Consider the following 17,344-nt stretch of genomic DNA (forward strand, 5'->3'; position numbering starts at 1 on the left):
ATGGAGAAGGAGCATGTTGGGAGGAGCGTGACACATGACAGGAGCAGTCAGGACTGTTGAAAAACAGAGCATGGGGTCAGGGATGTCAGGAGACTGGGTGGGATTGAGGCATGGTACAGTTTTCATACAAGCTTGGGATCCTGGTTTTGGGGATAAGGGAAGGAATGGACAGGTTTTCCTAGTAGGTCCTTTTCTTTGGAGCTTGGAATGGAATTTAGTATTTCTGAGTCTTAGGTGAAGAAATAGTCCTTACTTAGCCAGTTTTCCGTATGGTGGACAGTAAAAGCTTGTCATGTTCATTCACATTGTATTAGCTCAGCTGGCAGGGGACTGTAAAATGCCAGGCAGTAGAGAATGATGGAAGAAGGAGAGTGGGGAAAATGTAGGCAGTTGCAATGAAAAATGGTATTAAAGCAGTAAAACATGAAAAAATAAATTGCTTTGTGATAAATGTCAGCAGTTTCAGAAAGCAGGTAGGCTAAAAGGTAAAAGCAACCCTAATGTCCAGACAAATCTCATCCAAGAAAACCTGTTGTCACTCAAGTAAGTCCTATTTTTAAGAAAATTATGATTCAGTGAACCTTTAATTTAGTATCCCTTGATCTTTATTATAAACAATTGCTTTCAAAATGTCATATTTGTATTATTTCTGTTATATGATAGGATGAGTTTGCAACAGAAATTACCTAGATTAACTGTAACTTCCTTTTTCTTGGTAATCTTTCTGTCTGTACCTGTTTATTAAGGATAAATATATTTTAGAAGCTACCAACTTGGTAGAAAAAACAGCACATGAAAATCAGACTGACAAAGCAGAAATTTCACATCAGGAAGCCCTAGCAGAAAATGAGGAATTGCACAGTGCTGACAAGCAGTTAAGCCCAAAACCTTGGGAAGAAAGATATGAAAGGATGTGGGTTGAAAATGAGAAAAGGGAATTGAAAACAAATTTTAAAAACATTACAGCAGAGCTGAAGCAGCTGTTTGGTGAAATTAATGAAACTGGGAAAACTACTTCCCTTGTGGAAGAAATGTCAGAAGATGGCTTCAGTGAAGAATTGAAGAGTTCTCGTGTTGTTTCATCTCGTGTGACAGAATCAAGTAATAAGTTAGAAACTAAAGGTGAATTTGGAGATATTAAACTTATGCTAGGTGGAAAAGAACCCAAAATGGAAATTGAAATTCCAAGTCTTGGTGTCCTTCCTGATCAAAATAACTTAAATGCAAATGTGGAAGATACCTGGAGTACAGATGAAGAAGATAGCACAAATGATACAGATAATACAAAGGTGCCTCTAGCAAAAGGAGAGGAAAAGAAAATGCCTACTATGGAAATGGAGGAGAATGAAAATGGAAGTAGTAGAAATGTAGAGGGAAGTCCTGAATACTCCCTGAGACATAGCTTAAAAACAAGTATTTTGGATGACGCTTCTAATATTCTTCCTAAAATAAGACCTGTTTCTACAAGTGATGCAAACACACTTTTTGTAACAGAAAGGAAACTTGGAAAAGACTCTGGATTTAATTACGAAGTTCCCGGGGACTGCCTTATCGACAATTATAAAATAGGAGAAACAGAAATTGACAGTCTTTTTGCAAATGCTCAGCAATCATGTGGCATGCAGAAAAGGAATTTTGATGAAGAACTAAAACAAGATATGGAAAGATTTAAGAGTAAGGTAGGAATGCTGCAAATAGTATTCCTGGCTTTGGAGAAAGAGAAGGTACAGCTGCAAAAAGAGGTAGAAGTTCACCTGCTAATCGTTATTCTTTAGCCTTTCTCCATACCAATGGTCCTGTTCACTTTAGCTATTTGTTATTAAGGGAAGATGCTTTCTGCAAATTGGGTTTTGTTTTGATGGAAATATGTTACTTATAAATAAAGAGAGCAGTAGAGACTTGTCCTTTTCCCCATTATGTAATTAATTAGAAGATTTTTGGAAAACACAGAATGCATTATTGTTCCAGTTTAACAATAGGTGGCACTCAGTTCCAGTGTAAGTAGTTATCACTTCGTTGCCATAAAAAGAAATGCACACAATTACATCCGTTCCGATTCTGACTCAAAGAATGAAAATAGCTTCTGAACAGGGTCTTGACTAATCTATTCATTTGCTGTGATTTCTGCATGGTGTGTATTCATTGCTCTTCACTAAAATTCCTGTTTGCTGTGAAACCCTTTCTGCTTGTGGGTTTGAGACCTCTCCCTGCCCCACCCCCCCTTTAGGTAAGCAGTAGCCCAGCACACTTCCACTTGATTTTTTTTTTTTCCTGGGTTTACAGCTAACATTGTGCAGTCCTTCTAACTCTTTGTCCATCAGTAATGCTTTCACTTTTTTGTTGTTCATGTTTTAAGATACACTATTGTTTTCTTTCTAAGGGCTATGTTTTTGTTATATCTTTAATCATGAGTGAATTCGAAGTACTTTCAATGACTTGATATGCTTTGTACTGTAATTTAGTGAAAAAGCTTCTCTATTTTCATTTTACGTGATTGCGGAGCTAAACCCTGAATTATTCAATCTTGGATATGCTGTTTTTTCCTTTCTAGAAATACTGAGAAGTATATGAAGTTTAACTTTCTTTTTGTAGGTTGAGAAGGAAAAAAGCAAAGAAAGATATTTCAAAACACAGGCCGTGGCAAAACAGGAAGATCTTGATAAATTAAATACACCGACAGGCATTGTTACTGATCAGCACATGAAACAAAAGCTTACTCTAAGGAATAATGACTGTTTGAAAATGGAGAATGAAAACACTATAGAAGAAAAAGACAAAAAGAATTTTTCATCTGAGGAGACATCAAAATTGATTAAATTGCCGATGAAAGGGTAAACTAAGGAAATAATCTCTAATTCTTTTTTGTAGTACTACTTAAGTATCTTTTAGGTTTTCTAATATTGTAGTAGTTGAAGTAGTTTCCTCAATGCTGAAAGCCATACTGAGTTGTCCACTGCTTCTAAAACATTTAAGAAAAAAAAATTTTTTTTAGAAAAACCTAAGCTCACAACAGAGGTGCAAATTTATTGCCTGCTTTAAAAAAAAAAAAAAAAAAAGGAAAAAAAAAAAGAGACTTTTCAAAACCAAATTTGAAGACTGGAAAAACCAGTTATTTTTGTAGGAAATGGCCATCCAGAAAAGAAAAGTAGGAACATAGTTTACTTTGCTTTCTCCCTTTTCTAGGTGATTTTAGTGATCTCCATGTGGTTGGTGTTTTCATTAAGTTCAGGTGCTCTTTGTCAGGAAAAGGGAAAAGATGATATTACCAAACCAATCTCAAAAGTTTGAACCCAAAGTGTAACCCTAAGCAGGAGTGTTTTCCTGTCTGTCCCTCAAAGGAATCTCTGCTCTAGATACTTTCTCTAATGGGGATATTGGATGTGTTCCATCTTACCTGATCTAGCTCAGATTCCACATTTCCCCCTTATTCCTAGGGGAAGGTTTTTTTAAATACTTGGGTATCTTCCATGATCTTTGGGGTCAAGTCTGTGTTTTATCATAGATATTTTTCATCTCAATTGTTTCTGGACATCATCTTAAGTATGTCTGTTTCACAGAAATATTTTCTGTAAAGCTACTCAATTGGTGATTTTTTTTTTTCCTTTCTGTTTAATGTAGTAAATTTGCCCTGAATACAAAAGTTGCAAAGAAAAATAAAAGACAGACTTCAAAGCAGAAGGCTAATCAGCAGATGAGCACTTCCAGTGGGAATAATTTTCAAGTACTAGATGATAGCACTTTCAGTGAAACATCTCAAGATGAAGGAAGGTACTGAATATAAGGAATATTATAAATAAAACTTACTTAATGATAAAAATTGACCTGAAAGCTAAAGGTAAGTTTTGTAAACCTGATGTGTACAATGATTCCTGTTCTTTCATGTGACAATACTACCTGATACCCTTTGTGCTCAAAACCACTTCTTTTTCGCTTGGAGTGTTTTAAACATACTAGCCAAGTTATCGATAAGGTCAGATGTGCACAAATTCTGAGTTTGTGTGCAAATTCTGAATTTGTGCACGTGCATAAATATATATATTTTAGAGAGACTTATAGAAGAGCAAAATTACTCTTTCCTGAAGGCATCCCAAGTTTTTCTACTTTCCCCACCCCTCTCCCCCCAAGCTGTGTCCCCTCCCAGCTTCTTGCCCACCCCAGACTTACTTGTGTGGGAGGCGAAGTGAGAACAGAAGGTGTTGACACTGTACAAGCACTGTTCAGCAATAGCTAAAACATTCGTGTGTTATCAACACTGTTTTGGTCAGAAATCTAACAGACAGCACTGTGTGGGCTGCTACGAAGAAAATTAACTCCATCCCAGCCAGACCCAGTACACTAGAGAATCCAGAATTATCGTTCTTTGACCTGTAAGAGAAGGATTCTCAGTACTGAAGAGAGCTCAACCTCTAGTATTAGACGGGAATGCACATATACACTGTACATGTGTACTCTACATATTTGTAGCTGTAAGATTCCTGTGACTTTGAGTGAAGTGCAGAGAACAGTTATTTCAACTATTTGCTTAATATCTTGTGGAAAAAATAGCCTTCCAATAGACATAACAGTACACAAATTCTTTTCAGTTTTCAACTACATCTAACAAAATTCTTATATTCAAATTTAGTTAATTCACTTCTGAAATTAAGTTTTCAGAGCCACTTTAGATATTGTTCATAATGCAATATCAGCATTCCAGTACTGAATATATTTCTGTTTTCCAGACCTGCAGCAAAAACAGGAAGTGAAAAGAACAAGGTACTGTAAAATTGGTTTCTTGATAAACAGTTTGTATCAGCTTTTAATCGCTTAGATGGGAACAGCATTTATGTAGTAGTCAACCAGATGCAGAAATTGCTTCTATTATGCAGCTTCATCATATTTGAGCCAAATCTATGGGCTGGGAATAAAAGAATGAAGCATTCATGCATTTGTAATGATCTGTAATACTATGTAGTTGTATACAGAAAATACTGTATTGTTTGTAGGTCAGCATACAAATGGATGTAACTGATGACCTTGATTTAACTCACTCATCTGACACAAGTTCAGAGGATGTTGAATTACCAACTTCAACCTACAAAGAGGCTATGTTGCTGTTAGAACAGCTTAGTGTGGATCATACGGGTATGTTTTCAAGTCATTTTGTCTTCAGCTGTTAAAAGTTCCTCTTTTAAAACATGACTTCTTTGTATGCACTCCTAGGTATTTTAGGTTTACATTTTGATCTAGTGTTTCTTTACAATTAGAGATCCCCCTGAAAAGATGTGAAATTATCTCACTTAACCATAGATGTCTGTATTGTCAGCAAACATGCCTTACTTTATCATTGGTTCTCTGTCTAGTTAGAGCTGCAGAAGCAGGTTCTTGCCAAGTGCAGTTCAGCTCCTTCTAATGCAGTCACCAAAAGTTAGCAAGATCTTTTTCCTCTTTATATCCCCTTAATAGCTAATGACAAATGGTGCAGCAAAATAGTGGCTTTGCTTAAATGTATATATAAAAAATCAGCTGTCATAAGATACTTGCATATATACACATAGCATTATATAAACATAAGCATCACTTACTATGTCTATTAAACTATGACAAAATTTTGTTAGGCAAGGGTTAACCTTGACTAAAGGCCAAATTCCCACCCAGCTGTTCTCTCACTGCCCCTCCTCAACAGGACAAAACAGGATGAAAAAGCTTGAGGATCAATACAAAGGCAGGGCTATCACTTACCAGTTATTGTCACAGGCAAAACAGACTACACTTGGGGAATCTTAACTTGATTTGTTACCAATTAAAATAAATTTGGATAGTGAGAAACAAAGACAAAAAAATTAAAAGACAACCTCCCCACCACCCCTTTCTCAAGTTCAGCTTCACTCCCAACTGTGCTACCCCTCCTGAAGCAGTGCAGGGAGGCTGGGATCTGCAGTCAGGACATAGCAGTTTCCCTGTGCCACTCCTTCTTTCTCACACTTTTCCCCAGCTCCAGTGTGATTCCTTCCATGAGCTGCAGTCCTTCAGGGAAAATCTGCTCCAGCCTGGGCTCTCCATGGGCTACAGGTGCTTCAGGAAATAATCACCTGCTCTGGCATGGGGTCCTCCACAGTACTGCATTGTGGATATCTGCTCCAGCATGGCCCTCTCCAGGGGCTGCAGGGAAATACCTGTTCCACCATGGTGTCTCTGTGGGCTGCAGGGGAAGGTCTGCTCTGACACCCGGAGCACCTCCTCCCCCTCCTTCTTCACTGACCTGGGTGTTCACAGAGCTGTTTTTCACATTCTTTTTCCCTTCTCCTCTGCCTGTGTGGTGTTCTTGCCCTTTCCTAAATACGTTCTCCCTAAGGTGCCACCAGCGTGGCTGAGAGGCTCAGCTGTACCCTGTGGCGGGTCTATTGGAACTGGCTGTGTTCAGCACAGGGCAACGCCTGGCCTCTTCTCACAGAGACCTCCCCACTACCTGTAGTCTTCCCACTACCAGAACCTTGCCAGCTAGGCCCCAAAGCAAAGAACTAAATAATTTATACCTTGGAAAGTATTTGTGCATATGTGCAGCTTTGTGTCTTTTCTCTCAAAATAGGTTCTGCTATTTTGTTGAAAATTCAAAACATACTTCTTGAATATGAACAGATAATAGAACATGAAAAAAATCGGTATACAGCTGTCTGGAGAGAAGTAAGGAAATTGGAAAGTGAAAAGCAGGAGTCACAATTAATAGTGGAAGAAACTCAAGATTTGAAATCCATATTGGCTCACCAAGAATTGGAATGGAAAAGTGATATCCAAAGCCTTAAGTATGTAACCTTGTGTTCCGATAGCGTGTTATCGTGTCAGTGTTCATGTTCCAGAAGATGCTGATGGTACAGGTGATAGGGTGAGAAGTTTCTAGTCTTTTGGGTTTGGGTTTTTTGAATCCCATGCGCAAGTCATTCTACTTGATGTTGGCGGAAAAAATGCCTGGGTATTAGTTCCATGTAGAATCTTCTGGATGTTGTTTTAACTTTTTTTTTTTTAATACCAGGAGAAGAGAACAAGAGAGTATGTATGGGAAAATGAGATTTATAAGAGAGAGATTTATATAAGATTTTTTTGTGTGTGTGTCTTCTGTTAGTGTATAACATTAAGAATTCTGGTAATTCCGCAGAATGCAACTCAGAACAGAGCTGACAGTGTTTGTTTATTTGAAAGGTCAAATTCAGGCTTGCCCCTTTCCCCATACTGCTGAACTAGACCTCGATGGTGTGAGATTTCTAATCACTGTTCACATCAGTTCAGACAAGAGCGGCCAGCAGGCACCATATGAAATTCAACAAGAACAACTGCAAAGCCCTGCAGTGGGGAAGGAGGATCCCCTTGTGATTATGTACTGTGGGGTGGCCTGGCTGGGGAGCTTGCTGAGAAAGCCCTGGTGGTCTTGGCAGAGAGCAAGCTCAACATGAGCTAGTATGAGCTGGTGGCTGAGAAGGCCAATAGCCTTCTGATGTGACTCCAACCGTTTTTCAAAATTCTCAAGTATCTATCGATTACAAAGAGTTAATATTTTCGTTGTAAAAAATTCTCAAAGCAGTGTTAACTTTACACTTATAAAAGTATACTTTTGGTGACGTTACACTAAAAATTATGTGTAAAGCTTTTTGCAGAATTTCCAAAGCAGATTTTCAATTGGCAGCTCCTTCCTTATGTTAATACTTGGGGGGGGGGGGGGGTTGTTTGTTTTGTTTTTTGACTGTTGCAAGGATATCAGAAAAAATACTCAAAATACTTATCAAACATAGAACTGCTTTCTTGTTTGGGTACTGTGGACATGTCATGGACCTCTTTTTTTTTTTTTTTTTTAACCATGTTGGTGGTTTTTGCTGATTTTCAGTTAGTAAAGAAGTTGACATTCCCTAAGGCTTTCATTATAAATTATCTTCAAAATTAAATTGCTATTGTTTCTCCCAGATGTAGATCCATTGAGGTTTAGAACTATTTTTATTCGTATTAAGCTTAAACCTTATGCATTTCTAAATGTATTTTTGAACACTGACCTCATTCTTGAGTAAATAGAAGCTGCTTGCTCTTCCTATCGTCAGCAGTTGGTTTAGACTTACAGAAGGCTTGCTAAAAAATTGTTGGGTCTGTCTTGTCTAAGTGGTGTGCTGCTTCATTGGTATTACTTGCGATCACTGAATCTGTAATATGTAGGCAATGCTCAGCATATTAAGAAAACTTATATTAATCATATTAAAAGTTTATGATGCTTTGATCTGATAAGACAATAAACTCCTTTTGAATGAAGTGTCTGTAATATGAAGGTGTTTTTTTTTTCAAATTGTAGAAATATGCATACTGGTGTATATTTACCTACGTAAACTTAAAAATAAATGATAAATCACTCAACAGTTTATTTTCATATCTTGTACAACTGATACCATGGATAATGGAATCAAGTAAAAATTCTTTAAAAAGTTAAAAATTACAGTAAAAATGTTAAAACTTTTCAGATTTCATACTTTGATGGTTTGAGTTGTCTCTGCAAGTTCATAATGTAGAATATTTACTTTTTATATCAATGCTTTAGTTTCTCAAATGTTCTGTTAAATCCCAGATTTACTTTGAAACAAGAAGAGGAAAAGAGGCTCAGAGTAGAAACTCTGTATGAGAAGACAAGAGAAAAACTCAGAAGGAAAGAAGATCAATATTGTAAAGAGATGGAGGAGAAACAGCAACTTGAGTTACACTCAAGGAATTTAGAAATGGAGCTACTAACACTGAGGAAGCTCTTGAAACAGGTGTGTTAAATGATGAGTTAGACACTTGTTGTCTTATTTTCTGTTTCTTTTTAATTGGCATTGTATTCCAGTATGCCTAAAGAAGGAGGTACTTTGTTGGTGGAAGAGGCGTTGGATAACTGTTGCCAAACTTTGCGGACAGTTGAGAACAGTTGGTTCACAAGTGGTCTGTTCTTTTTTCTTTTTTTTTTTTTTTTTCCCCCTCCTCCTTTGCAAGTTCATGATTCCTTCTCTCCTTTTTCTATATTTAGGTTTCACTTCTATTTCAGGCAAAGCCTGACTTTGAGTTATTTTTCTAAATTACTACAACACATTCTGTATTTCTTTAATTTTTCAGAAGAAAATTAAAATTTGTTATTTATAGGTGGATTATCATAATTGTGGGGAAGCAAAATATTGGTAAGAATACAAAACAGAATGGGAAGATGTTGCTAGCTCTGATTTTTCTCAAGATGCAAGTGGTTTAATTGTATTACTGTAGGTTGAAGAAGAACGTGATGAAACACAGAGACAGCTCTCTCAGGAAAAGAGTGCCAGAGCCCTGCAAGAAGGAATTTTGAACAACCACCTTTGGAGACAAAAGGAGTTAGAAGAAGAGACAAGAACAACTATAGGAAAAAATTCAGACGTAAGCAGACTTACTTCTAATTAATTAGAATTCACCATGTTCATTCTGAAGTCATAATAAATCTTTTATAACTTTTTCTGCTTCTTGATGGATTATTTACAGTTTACCAGTGTAACTTCACTGTGTAAATACCATTTCTGTTTTCCATTATGTCTCTAAAAGTTCTGGAAAGCAGCATCAGTCCTGTGTGTACCCGAATTGCATGTGCAAGTAGGAAACTAACAGAAGACACTATTTATGCTATTTCTTAAGCTATCTGTTATTTTTCATTTCATAGACATTTCAACTGCACTTTTTAAGGTTTCTAGTAGTGAAACACCTACATCAAGGTTGACCAGGAATAGATTTGTTTAACACTCACTTTTTGTGTTCCTATTACTTGGGTTTTTTCATTACTTATTCCCTTATCAAACTTACTTCAGTGTGCCTTTCTTTTCCACCTCCACATACTGTATTTTTATGAAGGAATATCAGCAATGAATTAAACTCTCTGTAGGAGTTAGAATAATTGGAGGTGAACAAGCAATCATAAACACTGTATTAAAAAAAAAATAAATCCTGAAAAGAGTTTACTGAATTTATTAAGAATGCGCAGTGCTTGGAAGAATAGTTTGTTCTTGGCTGTGCTGCCCAGTAAACATAAGGTGAATACGTTTGTGGAAATAAGTTGTGTATTTCCTGTTTATTATACATAGAGCAAGACTATTGCGTTCCAGGGATGATTGAGTTGTATAGCTAACTTTCAGTAATACAAAAGGATAAGTGTTAAGAAGACATTTGAGAAGGAAAATTACCCTTTTTAGCCTTGTTTTTACCAGATGTGTGTAACATGGCTAAATTAACCTTAAAGGGAATATTTTAAAGGCATACACATACAAGAAATTGCTGTCATTTTAAAAGCTTTATACTTGAGATATTTAAAATAATTTCATTATTTGGTTGCTGGTTTAAGAAAAAAAAAAAAGGCATTGTATATTTGGGATGTTCATTTGTCATTTAGGTTTTAAGTTTATGTTACACTTCCATTGTGTGCATGCGTTGTACACGTGCACGGGTTCATAGAGTATCTTATGTATTACCTGAAATTTCACTCCCATCTTTGAAGTTATGCTTCAGTATTAGAAATGTTAAAATGCAGTTTAATGCTGAAGTGTTTTTGTAGATTAATTTCCCAACTGGCTATTTATTCATGTTCCCTGTCATTCAGGAATCCGACACTGAAAGAGAAAAAGATCTGTTGTACAAAAATCAGTTACTGCAAGATGAGATTGCTATGCTAAGACTAGAACTTGATCAAGTAAGACTTAGGCACCAGGAGGAAGAAGGAAAATATTTAGAGGAAAATGAGACCTTGAAAGAAAAAAATGAAGATCTCAAAAAGGAACTTAAACTGAACGAGGAAGCCTTAACACAAACGGTTTTTCAGTACAATGGACAGCTGAACTTATTAAAGACAGAATCTGCATTGCTAACTTCCAAACTTGAGCAGACGAAAGAAAGCAAAGACAGACTAGAGACAGAAATGGAATCATTTCGTTCCCGCCTGAACACTACTGTTCAAGAACTTGAACGTCATCAGTCATCAAAAAGTGATGTCGAACGAACATTTCAGAGAGAACGTGATGAATGGCTTCGCTTGCAAGACAAGCTTCATCGTGACCTCTCTGATGTGCAAGAAACCAACAAGAGCTTGTCTCAGCAGCTGAGTAAAGCCGAAAGCAAAGCTAATAGCCTAGAAAATGAGTTTCACCAGTTGAAACAAACACTCAGAGAAAAAACATTGCTTTTAGAAATGACTCAAAAAGAATTAAGTCAAGCCCAGTGTCAGGCAAAGGAATGTGATCGTGCTCGACAACTTGAGAAAGATCAAGTAAGCAAACTTATAATAAAGCAGGAATCCATGCAGGAGCGATTGGCCCAGCTCCAGAGTGAAAACCTTTTACTCCGTCAGCAACTGGAAGGTATGCAGAACAAGGGGATCATCAAAGAAAAAGTAGTGAATGATGTGCAGGACCGGTTTAATGATATTTTCAACAAACTCAGAGCTGATACTGAAAAGCAAGTTTACCTAGTGGAAGAGAGAAACAAGGAATTAAATACTAAGTGTACTGATTTAAGAGAACAAGTCTTTAAATATGAGACTGACAAAGTAGAAAGAGAGGTAAGGTATGCACTTAGAACAATTTACAGTTTGTGAGTTCTTGAAATTATTTTATGTTTCTAAAATGTACCAGGTCTAAGTTACATGTGTGGGACCAAATAATGCTGATATGCTCTAGTTTGTCATGTGTCTCTTGGACCTGTGGAAGGTTTTGGCAAACAGGATGTTGCTGTTCAGATCTGAGCAGAGAACAGAAGAAAGGTATCCAAGTCTAAGCTTCGATCAAGAAAAGTGATTCTTCTCTAGAACTTTTTTCATCTCTTTTCCTTAGTCCATTTTATGCCCTATAGAATGGTTTTATGTATTTGTTGTTTTTTATATATGTATTGCTCTGATGACACAAATGAGAGTGGTAGAAAAGGAAGAACCATCCAATGTGTGAGGGTTGAGAAACGAAGATGCAGACAAGTGAAGTGGTGGGGGATGGATTTGTATTAAGCTCTAAAAGAAAAAAAAATCGCTTCTCCATAAGTTGCTATCAAAATGTATTAGTAGTGTCCAGATGTTAATTTATGTATGTGTTTTGGGGGTTCTGAGGGGCCTGCCTGTTCCTTGAGATTATTTCAGACACTGACCTAAGTTTTCTCTTCTCTATTTTATGATGCATAGTCATATTTAAATGTGTTCTTTTTGTGGCTCTGTGAAAGACTAATTAACTCGACAGAAGACTCATTAGGACATCAGTTAAACTGTCTTTCTGCAAATGCACGCAGTATATGAGTATGAAACATGCTCCTATGCAGAGCACGAGCATAATTTTATGTCAGTCAAACATGCATGAACTAAGGGTTGCTCCCATTTCTGCATATAGGTGGTTTTGTCAAGAAAAAGGGTGGAAGAGAATAAAGGCAGGGGTAGGAGTAAGGAGTAGGTGGACAGTTGAAAAAGCTATAGGTAATGGGAGAATGCACTGTTATATATGTTCCTAGGAGTAGGCAGGGTCTTCTCTATTGATAGAGTATTCTACCAATGCCAGGTAGAGCAATGATTTGAAAGTTGCCTTACCCATTTTGTTTAATCTTCCTTTACTTTCTGGAAAACAGTAACTAATCGCATTCAGTATTTAGACACTCTGGTGTAAGGTCTCCCTTAATGATTTGAATAGTGATATAAAATTACATTTCCTTCTTCCTAACAAATCCAGAATCTTTGAGTGAGGTAAATACCTGCATGTGTCAGATAAACACCTTATCCTTCATTTGTCAGTTACTTTAAGGGCTAGGGGGGAGAACTCCAGCAGTGCTGTCAGTCATTTTAACCTGTGAATTGCTTTGTATTCTCACTACCAAAATAACAGGTTCATTGTGAAGATACTAGATTGATAGATATGAACTGTCCAGGTTTCCAGATTTTTGTAAACCTAATCCGTCAGTTTAAAGGCAGTTGTTATTCTAAAATGAACTCGAAAAGAAGACTGCAAGAGAATGTGATTCAACACATACTTAAAGTGTATCTCAAAAGAGCTTTCAAATATATGTATTCCTTTAATTATATTTGTATAGTGGAGGAATAGAACACAGAAAGATCTAATACGAAGTCCTGCCTTTAGTCATCGGAGTAGCGTCTGCGGTCAAACTACGGCTCTTCCATTGCAACAGATTGCTTTGGATTTTGTCAGGAAAAAAATATACGATTGCAGCGTGTGCTTGTGTATTGTTCCAAAAAGAATAATACTTCAGCCTTTTTGATGTATTAGGAAACAGAAATCCTCATGAACAGCTGCTGATAGTTTGGAGGTGCTCAGCTGAGAAAGATAAAGAGAGGCCATTATCTGTGCAGATGCCTGCTGTTTGGCAGGCAGAATTTCATGTCTTTGAGTTCAGTCAATCAAGGTCTAATTGTATAATCAAGTAAGTTAAAGTAAAGGGATATTTCACATTCTTACAACTTTCTTCATGCTCATTCAACTGCTTCATTAGGGCATGGTCAGACAGCTGCAGCAGGAGCTTGCCGATGCTCTTAAAAAGCAATCTATGTCAGAAGCTTCACTTGAAGTTACCACGCGCTACCGCAGTGACCTGGAGGAAGACAAGCTGCGCTTGCAAAAGGAACTGGAAAAGGTTAAAACTAAGGTACATAATGTCTGTAACTATATGAATATATCTAAAGGTGGCTGATGAAAGTAGGAGCGAATGTTGTCCTAAAACCCTAGAAAAAACTTCAACAGGATAGATATAATGATGTGTGAATGCATTGCACTGTTTTATAAACTTGGTGTCCATGTCCTTGATATAAGGATACTATGTCCTTACTTGGACAAAGGTTTGTATTTGCTAAGGTGCTTTGCAAAATACACTGATGTATCTGTAGCTTATTGCATCTGGTTTGGCCAAGCAGGTTGTCTGATTTCTGAAGAGCAGTAGCAATACTGGACTGCTGCATTTGGGCTTTTTTATGCTGTCTATGCTTCCTCACCCCCCCCACCCCCTACCACTAGGTAATATGTTGTCAATGCTGAATGCTGTTCTAACTTATTCTGTGTATATATTTTTTTGCTTGGTTCATTTTTTTCCCCTCTTCTTTAGCCCTGCTGTAATTTGCCATCCTTAAGCAGCCATCTTGCAAGTGAATTGTAAGCTACTTTCTGAGGCAGGGACCACCTTTTGCAGTGTTCTTACGAAAACTGAAGTATAGAGGCCTCGGAGTTCTGAAATAGAAATCATCTTAAATTTCCTTATGAGGGAGGTGTGAAGTCACTTTAGGAGAAGGATGAACTTTTTAATTTGTTTTTTTCAATGGAGGAGCAAACAAGTGGATACAAAGAGTGTCACAAGTCACTGAAAGGGTAGGAGGGGCAGTGTCAGTGCTTAGAACTGTGCTATAGGAAATCAGCAGAGGGATGGGAGAGGCCAGTAAAAAAGATGATGAAGTAACACAGTTTGTGTTCATTTGCTAGTACAAGTGAAGGTTTGAATGTACTTGAAATGATTACAGTTGTTTGACTAGAGGGTATGTGCAGATATATGCAGCCCTTGACTTCTTCAGCAGCAGCTGACCCCTCTATATAAAAGCTCACCTGACTACTGGGGATTCTTCCTGTGATTTTACAGTTGCAGGAGTTGGAAGAACAGCATCTTCAGTCTGAGCATTGTGTTCGTGACTTGAAGACTGCCTTGGATAATAAGGAAAGGGAAGTAATAGCTTCTAACCAGAAACTGCAGGACCTCCTGTTGGCATCTTCTGGGACTAATACGACTATAAAACAACTGGAAGAACACGTGCAACGGTAAGAGAGTAACACAGTGCAGCAAGGTCTGTCGCTTACTGGGATGGTGTGAAAACAACAGGATAGCCTTGTTGCATCACAGCAAGTTAATATACGATTTTGAAGGATGCTTTTGTCTTAGATTATGTGTTTCACGCTGTTCTTTCAGAGCTGGTGCTCTGGTGGATTTCCCTCATAAGACCTGTATTTCTTTTTAAGCCTTGAGATTGAAAATGCCAGACTGGAAGCCACAGTCCAGCAACAAAACAATAGGATTGAAGCCCTTCAGAGAGACCTGCAAGCCTCTGCCTCAGTAAGCTGGTCACAAACTTCCCTTTTTGTGAGCTCCTGAGCCTAGTTACCTATTTCTGTGGGGAAATTTTAGGATGAGGTTTTCCTGGAGAGCCATGGGGAGCTCAGTTCCTGCATTCTAGTGAATATAGGCTGCTCAGAAAGCAGCCTGGTCCATTCCCCAGCTTTGTGGTTTTGAGAGTTTTCCCATGCTACTATGGCAAGTCCTACTTAATGCTCTAAAATGTGAGGATTTGACAGTAATACGCTGGTCTAACTATTGTCTGCTTTAGACCTGTCATGACATCAGATGAGGCTTCAAACCCTTGTTGCAATGTGTATCATTAAAGGTATTCATTAAGTTAACTCCTGGAAATTCTACAGAGAATATTGATACCAAGCAGTTTGTGCCAGATGACTGGCATCATCAGACTGGAACAAAAATTATACTCTCCAGAGCTTTGGTTGCGCAGAATTGCTTTTCCTTTGGCCACTTGGTGTGGGTTTGTCTTCATGAAACAGTGAAGAAGAATGCCTGTGGTATCATTCACAGAGCTCAGTGCAGGCCTTGGAATTTCCCACTGCCTCTGCACAGTGGTTGATTTTAGCTCCAATAAGATGCTTTTGTCTGTGGCCTCTATGAAGGAAATTTGTATTGTAATGAGTGAACCAGGGTTCTTGTTAAAACTGTAGTTGGTAATTAATGCTGAAAAGAGTTCAGAAATAACTACATGTGAAAGTTGAACTTTTGTGATGTACTGATACTGACAAGAGAAAAGGGAAGGCAGTCATGACGCTGGTCCTTCCTCTTAGGTTAGTAGGGCATGGTTTTCAAATCTACTGTGGATGGGAAAAGCTACTCCTGCCTGTTTTCATTGAAGATTCTTTGCATGGTGTTCTCTCTCCCTGAAGTAAATGGCAGACGTGATGATTGCTACCAATTTTACAGTGGCATCAAACTAAGGCCGTTGTGATTATTGGTGCTAGGTGTAAATACTGTAGGAATAAAGAGGTGAAGAGGCATATGTAATATTTGTTTTTGGTAATGAGGTGTAAACTTCAGTCTGGAACATCATAGTATGTCGTCTTGCTTCTTTTAATGCTTCTGTAGGTTCATAACCGCCTGGAAGACTTGATAACTAGCTTACGGACAACACAGGCAGCTGCAGAGGACCACCTCCACCAGCAGGTACATGAATGGCTTCTGTGAATGACTGGTTTAGTCTTTGACTTTTTTGTGTGCAGGTAATCGAAAAGATCAGGTGGGCTGTGTAGGTACAGTTCAGCTGACAAATACCCTTCTGGTTTTAGGGCAAGGCACCCTCAAGGGAAAAGGCTGTAAAATTCCTTATTCCCCTGCTGCTGTATTTTGTATCTGTGTTGTGGTGTGCAAGATACTTGTGTTCATCAGCATGATTTGTCTGAATTCTCTCCCCCATCCTACCAGGGTGGAGTAAGCAAGTGGCTGTGTGGTGCTTAGCTGCCTACTGGAGTTAAAGCATGGCAGATGACGGATAGGATGGATATTGTGGGCAGGGAGGAGATCGGTGATTGAAAGCTGAGAGAGGAGACTGGACTTGGGAGATCCGTCTTACTTTGCAGCTTTGTCACAGCTTGCCCTTGAGACCATGTTAGCTTCTGTTGTAAGACATAGCATTTCACCTACTCTGTAAGGACACTTGAGAAATTTGTACACCCTAAGGATTTTTTTTATCTAAGCCTTTGTGCTGAGGTTTTCATGACTTTCTGTAGATCAGACATCTTTTTTTTTTTTTTCCCCACTCCATCCCCCCTTCTTAGAGAATGCCGCTAAAAGTAGCTAGTCAACTTGCGTTCTTTATACTTGAACTGAATCTGTAAGTTCCGCTCCACTCAAATGCATTTGTTAAGCAAATCTTTGTCCCTTTGGGTAGAAGCATAAATAGCATTGCTGATTTGAAAACATACTCTTGCTCTCAGGAGATGTAGAGCTGTTACAGAAGCCGCGAGGGTAGGGTATTTTCTGTGGTGGGCACTAGAGGAATTATTATATTAAAAAGTACGTATCGTTAGGAACTCTGGAGGACCTTTGGAAGAAAGTTGTAGGGTGATCTTGTGTGTGTGTGTGCGCGTGTGTGCGTGTCATCTTATCCCCCAAAGTTGCAACCTCATCTTGTCACTTCTAGGGTGTTCATTCTTTCCACCAGCTTCAACTGCTGCTCTTGGTTATGTTTCCTGAGGTGTGTTCTACACTCCGTGTTAACCTTAACTGTAGATCTTGGATGGGGAGAGGAGAGCTTAGACCTGTTTCCATTTAA

The 17,344-nt window shown here is 38.1% G+C and overlaps 1 protein-coding gene across 1 annotated transcript in view; it reads left to right on the top strand.

The window, feature by feature from the left end:
* Positions 1 to 16,292, top strand: part of LOC104834313 (coiled-coil domain-containing protein 144A-like) — a gene marked incomplete at its 3' end in the record, with an annotated part of 42,141 nt that extends 25,849 nt beyond the window's left edge. The window contains 13 exon segments of the mRNA XM_010571501.1: positions 747 to 1,742; positions 2,593 to 2,831; positions 3,619 to 3,768; positions 4,722 to 4,755; positions 4,986 to 5,124; positions 6,569 to 6,782; positions 8,579 to 8,762; positions 9,244 to 9,390; positions 10,598 to 11,551; positions 13,471 to 13,623; positions 14,602 to 14,777; positions 14,976 to 15,069; positions 16,159 to 16,292. Of these exon segments, the coding sequence (XP_010569803.1) occupies positions 747 to 1,742; positions 2,593 to 2,831; positions 3,619 to 3,768; positions 4,722 to 4,755; positions 4,986 to 5,124; positions 6,569 to 6,782; positions 8,579 to 8,762; positions 9,244 to 9,390; positions 10,598 to 11,551; positions 13,471 to 13,623; positions 14,602 to 14,777; positions 14,976 to 15,069; positions 16,159 to 16,292 (3,614 nt within the window).
* Between the last annotated feature and the right edge of the window lie 1,052 nt (positions 16,293 to 17,344).

Source organism: Haliaeetus leucocephalus, unplaced genomic scaffold (genome assembly GCF_000737465.1).
Source record: "Haliaeetus leucocephalus isolate CR32 unplaced genomic scaffold, Haliaeetus_leucocephalus-4.0 Scaffold334, whole genome shotgun sequence".
In the NCBI taxonomy this organism is placed as follows: domain Eukaryota; kingdom Metazoa; phylum Chordata; class Aves; order Accipitriformes; family Accipitridae; genus Haliaeetus; species Haliaeetus leucocephalus.